Source organism: Hibiscus syriacus, unplaced genomic scaffold (genome assembly GCF_006381635.1).
Source record: "Hibiscus syriacus cultivar Baekdansim isolate YM2019G1 unplaced genomic scaffold, ASM638163v2 tig00116984_pilon, whole genome shotgun sequence".
In the NCBI taxonomy this organism is placed as follows: Eukaryota; Viridiplantae; Streptophyta; class Magnoliopsida; order Malvales; family Malvaceae; genus Hibiscus; species Hibiscus syriacus.
Window position 1 is genome coordinate 3,526,516 of NW_024063507.1, and position 8,479 is coordinate 3,534,994.

Below are 8,479 nucleotides of genomic sequence, written 5' to 3' on the forward strand. Positions count from 1 at the left end.
CAAACAATTTTGCTAAGTGTGTTCTCGGGAAGTTGAATATGCTTCAATAAGCAAATCATTCTTCAAACGTTAACCATAACAATATCCGGACCAATGTCGAAATCGTTTCGATTTGAAAAGTAAGCTCAGAAAATAGAGCGAAAATCCGAAGCGATTTAAGTACCTTACAATTCTCACGTTTGGAATTGAGCCTTCGCTTTAATCTTCGACTTGAAAGAAAATTAACTAAGCATGACCAAAGTTATACTTAGCATAATAGAAAAGTATGCGAAAAATAGAGAGAAAGCTAGAGAGAAAAAGAAGATTTTATTCTCAAATGAGAGAGATATGTTTCTAGGCTCACCCTTAGAGGGTATTTATTGCCTTCAAATTCCTAAAAACAAGCTAAAACATCTTAAATCCTAATTAAAACACTTAAAACTATTTAAACTAAAATACCTAAAAAATAATATAATATTCTAAATCCTATTAAAATACTAAAACATATTTACACTAAAATACCTAAAACAAAGATAAAATATAAAAATAATATCCTAAAACTTAATTAAAATACTAAAACCTATTTAAACTAAAATACAAAGATAAAATATATTGTTTAAAATATTATCCTAAACTTGAGTTTAATTCAAATCCGAATTCCAACCAACTTTGATTCTGAAAATAAAAAAAAATCTGAAGAATTATGTCATTTTTATGCAATTTTCAGAATCTTACGTCATGTTCAGAAAATGAATTAAAATAAACAAATAAGCCACAAAAATCAATGATTAAAGAGTAATTTAAAAGTAAAATATTAACTAAAATTAGCATTTATCATGGTAAAACCCAAATTGTCGCAAAACTCTATCGGCGGCATGGAACTCTACAATTGTGAAACGGAGCAATGGTGTTACCACACACCATGTCTCCGCTCATTCTAAGAACATTGGCGGTAGACACCGTTGGATATTCGACTCATAATAAGGCATCCAATTAAATTGTCAAAAGTATTATGTTAGTATAATTAAAAAATTAATATTACAATTTCAAAGTTAATGCAAAAAATATTAAAATTTATCGTATGTCAATAGACAATATCAATTCTCATTCGAATATCTACTTTGGTTGCACCCGACAACTTTGTATCTGTTATTCAGTGTCTCCATCTAAAAAATTACGTTATTTATTTTTATTTTCAAAATATTTAAATAAATATTATAAAATATCAAAACTTTAAATATATGAATTTACCTTGCGGCGAGAGGAAACTCAATAGGAGCGGATGTAATAGGCGTCATAAACGGGAGATGATACCATGCCCATGATTGGAGCAAAACTAAACAACCCGCTACATCCGCTTTTTTTCCTCTAACGACTACGGTCGCCTTACATAGTTCACGATACAAAAAAGCCAAAATTGCAGAACCCCAACTATATTGGCGACATACAGTGAAATCCTCAATTACCAGAAGATATTGGGTGTGCACCAAATTTCCCGATTTATCAGGCAGCAAGATCCCTCCAATCAACGTCATAAAATATATTCGAGCTGCATATATCACCTCTTGCTCCGTTGATTGTTCATATACTCTAAATTCTCTTTCCAACCACGTCATCCGTATTTACAACCCATCAATGACATCGGCTTGAGCCTCCTTTCCCAATAAATTTGAAATAACAACATTTAGCGAATAAGTATTGCGAAGCACCAATGGAATACCATGACATTTTCTAGGCTTCCTCGCCCATGTAGGGTGTTGGAAAAAAAATTTCCCATATAGGGCTCTAACCAAATTATTTCTTGAACTGATGTGTTTGCTACAGTGCTCCATAGGTCGCCAAGTGCTCCTTGCGACAAAGCCTCATCTGTTGCAGCAACTCTTCCCTCTTCCCTCGTTGTTACAGCTACATAGGTCGCCAAGTGTTCCATAGGTCTTCAAATACTCTATAGGTTCGTCGTGTGCTCCTGGAGACCTATGGTGGTTGCCGTGTGCTCCTGGAGACCTATGGTAGTCACTGTAGCAATCACCTTACTTAAGCAAATAATTGTTCGACTGCACTATATGAAGAATTTTTTTTTTCATTGCATTATTCAACCACTTTTGCCTATTTTTTGTTACATACATTTAATGTTATATTTTTTCGTCAGCAGAAGAAATCTATAATTTGTTACTTACCATCATCCTTTTCTGCCTATGGAATTGAAATAATTAAAAAATGCAATGCTTAGTAATTAATGATGCCCGTCAATCAACGAAGTGAAGTATTATAATATAAAAGAGATATTTCTCTCTCTCGGGAAATTCTATCGTATATCAATCTTAATATACGGTTAAAAAAAATATCGTTGGTTTTGTTATTATTTTTTAATAAAATCGGTAAAAAATTAATAGAAACATTATTGTTTCTACCTAAAACATTAATATTTTTTAACATTTCCTGTAAAGTGTCCAATAATAACAAAACCAGTAAAAAAATAACAAAATTGATATTACTTTACCGGATATGTTAACAAAACCGATAAAGCGTCCAAAAACAACAAAACCGACAGAAATAATAATATTTTTAATAATTTTTTTTATTAATTTTATTAAAAAATAATAACAAAACCATTAACATTCAACTTTTCTCTCTCTTACTTTAAATTTTATGAGTAAAATGTGTGAATGAGGTTAGTCTTAGACATTGCCGAATTACTATTTTTACTGATTCCCTTCCCCATACATGTAGAGTTTCCACAATGAAAGCAACTTTTTTTTAATCATTTCTTACTTGATTATACGCACGAGTGACGTGAGACATACAGCATTTAGCTCACGTGTTTTTTACTCATCGATTATCTTTTGGATTTTTTAATCAAAGATTAAGAATCCTACGTCGGACGAAATTCCTATTTTGTGAATACGGTGTCGGTCTCATCATTCATAAAATGCATAATAAAAAAAATAAAAGTAAATTTTACTTCGAAAAATGATTTAGTGTATAAAAAATTTTATTAAAAATTAGTGTTTAATATTTTTTTGGTTATATTTTTTAGGTGTCTCGTTATATTTTAAATTTTTAGTAAAAAAGATTATTTTTAATTAAAAAAATTAAAAATTTAATTTATTTATAAAAAACCCCAAAATTTAATGAAATTGAAAAAAAATAAAAAAATTAAAATATCTCATTTCAATTTGTTACCAACTGTGAAATGTCGAAGGACACCGACGAGGATGGGTTTTGAACAGAACTATATGGTGGTTCGAATGGTGGTGACGGCGTGGCTTATGGATGTAGGGATCAACTAGAATTAACGAAAAACATCGATGGTGGCTTAAAATCCGACAAACCTTTAAACAATTCTCCACGATAAACGGTGGCATGTTACGATGAAAAATCAACAAGGGTTTGATTGGGAGTCGACGTCAGTACTGATGATGGTCACTGTCGGCCGGCCTGGCATAAAGGGGGAAGTGGGGGAGGGGGAAGGTTGGGGTGCCTGCTGGTTATGGCTTTTTTTAACAAAATAATATTTTTTTTAAATAAATTATCAAAATATGACACGTGTCATTTAATAGTAATTTTTAATGGCGGACACATAAAAGTATAACGTTAAAAATATTAGACACTTATTTTTAACGAAAAAATCTTTAAACACTAACGAAACAAAGTTAGAGCTCTTATTTTTGTATTAAGCCTCCATAAAAACACAAGTTGAGATGGATAAAAAAAATGTGAGAGGACCCACAAATAATTTCCAGGAAATTGCAAGGAGATTTGGGAATGATTAAATGGTTAGAAAGGAATCATGAACATAATTTCCATGAATAAACAAGCATATAAATCTGGTCATTTGGAAACACAATAAAGTGCCATCTCTGGAATGTCGTGTTCACATTTACAACTTCAGCATTGTCTACCTTAAATTGAACCGGTAGATTTTGATAATTCATTCTCTGTAATTCCAATGTTGAAATAAGTAATGGTAGGGGTCATATCAGAATTGTTTTGCAATTGCATTGGGCAACTTGGTTGAGACGGATCAAATCATTTATCAAATGTGAAGTTTGCAAACCAATACTGGTATTTTGTCTGGAGACATACATTTTGATGATGTTAAGAGAAAAATTACGAACATGAGATTGGTTTTATTAATCATAACTTTTCCCACCCTCCATTGATGATACAATCCAATTTATTGCTTAGCTTGGGATCTCCTCCTCCCTCAACTTTCTATTTTCCCACAAAATTCATACCATGCCTTGCCGGTTGCTTATTTTTCTTTTCTTTACATATCTGACTGACCATACACAGCATTTTCCGGGAATATTCCAGTACCATACAAAAAAAAAAAAGAACCACTCACATTCCCATATTGCAAAAAGTAACCCTGAGAGTTAACATCAACACTGCAAATTGCAATTTCAGTTACATATAATGTATTTGAAATTTAGGAATATATATAATATGTATTACATGCTCCATTGGTCCAAGTCGTTGATGCTTATAGTATAATCAAACACCAACTGATATTCTTGACATGAAATTTTGAAATTTCAGGGGGGGGAAAGAAGTTAACAACACTAGGGAAATTCAACTTGTTATTCACAAGGCAAATTCTTTGACTTCTTTCAAATCTCCATTGTAAGTTCAATGGAATCTCACTTATTCTCAGTCCTAATCACCCACTTGAGAAAAAAAACGTGCTTGGTGATGATGACGAAGATGCCATTGCACTATATGATCTTTGCCTGAAATAATCCAATGACATTCGCGGCGGAGAAACTGCCACTGTTACCGATGAGGAAGACTGAACTCTAGAATCCGGCGGTGGTGGTGACCCTATTAATATCACCAAAATAAAACATCACATGTAATGCCGGGAAGCAACCTAAACAAAAAAAAAAGTATATTTACAAAGAGAAGCTTTCTGAAAAGGATTGTACTTTGGTGGTTATCAGAGGAGGAATGGCGCCCATTTTCAAGCTTCACCTGCTTTTCTTGATTATTGGGATGGTGGTGCTGTTGTTGAGATTTTCGCCTTCTACGATTATGATCGGCTAATCTCTTCCGACAGCTACGTTTTCCGTTGTCGAACTCTGATAGAAGATGGAATCTGTACGAAAGTTAATGATGGCGGTTATTATTAGGCTTAGCTGTTTCTGTACCTAAAGACAATAGTTAGTTTGAAAATATAAGCACTATGGTCAGCTCAATCATCATCCATAAAATAATATGAGATATAAACACTACAAGCAGAAACAAAAGATGGTGTTTCTGTATTCTAACAATATTAAATGTAACGTTTCAGCTAATACACTAACATCCTAAGTAGCACAGAAAACGGTACGTAAATGGAAAGAGCACGGAGCTTTTACGGACACATATACCCTCGGGAGCACCCCATGTACGGGTAGCCAATCATGGGTCTTCACAGACATATACAAGGGTAGTTTTGTCATCCGAAACATCATCACTATTGATTGATTATTACTACAAAAATGGGAAGTGGCATTTTGGTAAAATTTTCCCAACCTGCTGCACTGCTGGCAGAATCGTTGAGTCAAGCCGGCGGCGATGACAGTGGAGGCCTTTGAATGGAACTCGCAAACTTTATGTCGGCGATGATAGTGCTTAGCGTTGCTAAGATCGGCATTGCAACCCTCGGCTTGACATCTAGGGGAGTTGGTTGAACTGGGATCTCCCGGTCTAGACCTGCGACTGCGATAAAGCCGGTTCACAAAGTCATCCTCAGCAGAGGAAAAATACGTACGGCCACCTAAGTTGAGACCAATCCTTGCTGTAAAGTCAACATCTCTGGACACTTGCTCAGTCTTAGGAACCAGAAAGTAACCGCCTCCTCCGGTACCGGAAACAGGATCCAGGGAGAGCAAAGAAGAGTGGGGTGTTGAGTAAACAGACGTGCCGGAGTAGGTGCGTGGGTCGTACAGGGAGTGTAGATAGGCGTGGGGTTGGGAATGAGTTTGATCTTGGTTAGGGTTATGGAAAGGGTTTTGGTGAGCGAAAACAGCGTTGTGCTGGTGGGAAAGGAGAGTTTCGTTGAAAGATTGCTGCTGGGTCGCCGCGTTGGTAACATAGTGATCGAAAATATGACCATCTGGCTCGGCTTCCTGGTTAGGCTCTTCACCTGATAATATTATCGCTGTGGGGTTTCCCCATTCATAATTCAACATCTTTTTCGACAAAACAACTCTTTGTCTTCCCTTGTTCCGGCGACGTTTTGTTTGTCTGTATGATGCAACTAAGGGTCTGTAAACAACAAAGAATAAAAAAGAAAAAAATATGGAAATGTGTCAGTTTTCATGTATACTAGATAATTAAGAAGAGAAAAAAAAATGGTTTAGGGGATTTTAAAGGTTAGGTTTTTATGAAGTGTTGCATGAGGGGAGGGGAGGGGAAATGTTTAGAGATAACCTTAATGTGTTACAAGCAGTGGGTGGAATTTTCGAAAACCTACCTCAACTTGTTATTCCCAAGGATGATGCTCTACGGCAGAGCTGCTCGACTTCTCTTTTGGAAAGGTTCTTGATCTCTGGTCTCTTAAAGCTCTCTCATTTTTGTTTTAGTGTTGAGCTTAAAGCACATTGGTTTATAATACCAACTCTCCCCCTCTGTCTGTTTGTCTCTAAAAAGCCAAGTTTGGGTTAGCTGTTTCTCTACGGTCTGTATGCAAGAAGCTGGGTAATTAGGCGGCTTGTGCAGAGGTAAATGATGAGTTTGCGAAGAGGAAATTATGGTTTAACCCAAACGATGGTGACGGCTGTGGGGCCACAATGAAATTCAGGTTCGCTTTGGCTTAATCCATCCCTAGTGGTTTCCTTTCCTAGTCAAACTAGTTAGGAAATTGGGGCATTGCTAATGACCGTGTGTGGTCGGTTTCCTTTCCTGGCAGCGTAATGCCAAGGGATGCCTTCTGGTCCCACTTATCTCTGTCTGTTTGATCAGAAAAACGATCATCATTCCTACTTCTCTCCTACTTCTCGTTTTACTTGTTAGGTTTATCTCTATCCTCTATCAAAATTTTTTTAATGCAGATGATTTTGGACTGAAATTTGTGGAATTTAAACAATACTTTTCCTTTTTGCTTTTACCTTGAATGTGAGCGCAAACGAAAAATGGACGAGGATTTGGGTAATTAGTTGTGGTATTTTGATTAACTGCTTATTTCTTTTTGAAAATTAACTGCTTTATTTCACTGATGTGGCACGAGACAATAAATTAACGAAAGAGAAAATAATATCAGTGGCCGAAAATTTCTTATAATATACGATTTTGACTAATTTTTTTTCGATTTGCCAAAACGACCAACAAAATCGCAATGCGATCTCTAAATCGTAACGCGATCTCCAGTATCGCAAATCAGTTTCCAGATTCGCAACGTGATTTTGACTATCGCATTGCGATTTTCCAAATTCGTGTTGCGATTTTAGAAAATCGCAATGCGAATATGTAAATCGCAACGCGATAATATATAATCGCAATGAGATTCTGACTTTCGCAACGCGATAATACATAACCGCAACGTGATTCTGACTATCGCAATGCGATTCTGACTGTCGCAACGCTGAATTTCAAATTCGCAACAGGTTTTAGTTTCGCAACACAAATGTTTTGGGTATATAACTACGCAGCAGCAACAACTCATAACCTAAATCCCTAAATCGCAACTCATTCCATCTCCATCTATCACTCTCTCCGGCGACATTTGTTCCTATATCCAACGACATCCTTCCCCATCCGACAACAGGTTTTAGTTTCGCAGCTCGTTTGTTTAGTAAATTAATTTACAATAATGAAATCATCTAATGTTGATCATGTTTGGATAGATTTGTGTTTTGGAGGGTCATGGGAGAATGTTCATGGTGTTTTACAATATATGTCTTTACCCATGAATCTTCAACTAAAACTGTCATTAAAAAAATTAACTTATGAAACTTTAATGTTACGTGTTGCAAATAAATTGAATTTAGAGCCCTTAAGTGGATTTAGGCTATCTTATCAGAGAAAATGTAAAGTTTATTTGTTAACCGACAATGAAGATGTTGAATGATTCATTGCTTACATTAGTGTTTCGCAAGATGATGTTACATTGTATGTTGTTGAACCTAGAAGTAGTGAAGTTGGGTCAGTAGCGGGTAGTAATCAACTAAGTTTTTCAACCCCAGTTTATGGTGCTCAAAATTTAATGGTTCCACCACAATTTCATCACCAAGCAAATTTTGTTTCACCACATTTCCAATACCAAACACAATCTCAAAACCCACAACCTTTCCCTAATCCAAATCCCAATCAACTTTCAGCACCAAATTCCGGTTTTCGTATTGACCAGTTAGACGATGATGAGCCAACAGAAAAAATTGTGAGTACTAGTCAGTATTCTAAATTTGATCTTGGTCAATACCCGGACTTTGATCTTGGTCAATACTCGGATTTTGATGATGTTTCAGAAGAAGAAACAGACCCTGCGTGCAATGATTTTGATATTGGTCAATACCCA

General features: G+C 35.5%; 1 protein-coding gene across 1 annotated transcript; it reads right to left on the reverse strand.

Annotated features, from left to right (window-relative positions):
• Positions 1 to 4,361: 4,361 nt before the first annotated feature.
• On the reverse strand, positions 4,362 to 6,544 carry LOC120193033 (squamosa promoter-binding-like protein 8). Its single transcript, XM_039195663.1, has 4 exons — positions 6,440 to 6,544; positions 5,497 to 6,231; positions 4,908 to 5,077; positions 4,362 to 4,803 (listed from the first exon to the last, which is right to left on the reverse strand). Exons 2-4 carry the CDS (start codon positions 6,153 to 6,155, stop codon positions 4,643 to 4,645), a joined length of 990 nt encoding a protein of 329 aa, XP_039051594.1. The 5' UTR covers positions 6,156 to 6,231; positions 6,440 to 6,544; the 3' UTR covers positions 4,362 to 4,642.
• Positions 6,545 to 8,479: the final 1,935 nt, after the last annotated feature.

Coding starts and splice junctions, on each gene's coding strand:
- LOC120193033 (XM_039195663.1), bottom strand. CDS start 6,155: ATGTTGAATTATGAATGGGGAAACCCCACAGCGATAATATTATCAGGT. Junction 5,078..5,496: donor TTCTGCCAGCAGTGCAGCAG/GTTGGGAAAATT, acceptor ACTTTCGTACAG/ATTCCATCTTCTATCAGAGT. Junction 4,804..4,907: donor CTCCTCTGATAACCACCAAA/GTACAATCCTTT, acceptor TGATATTAATAG/GGTCACCACCACCGCCGGAT.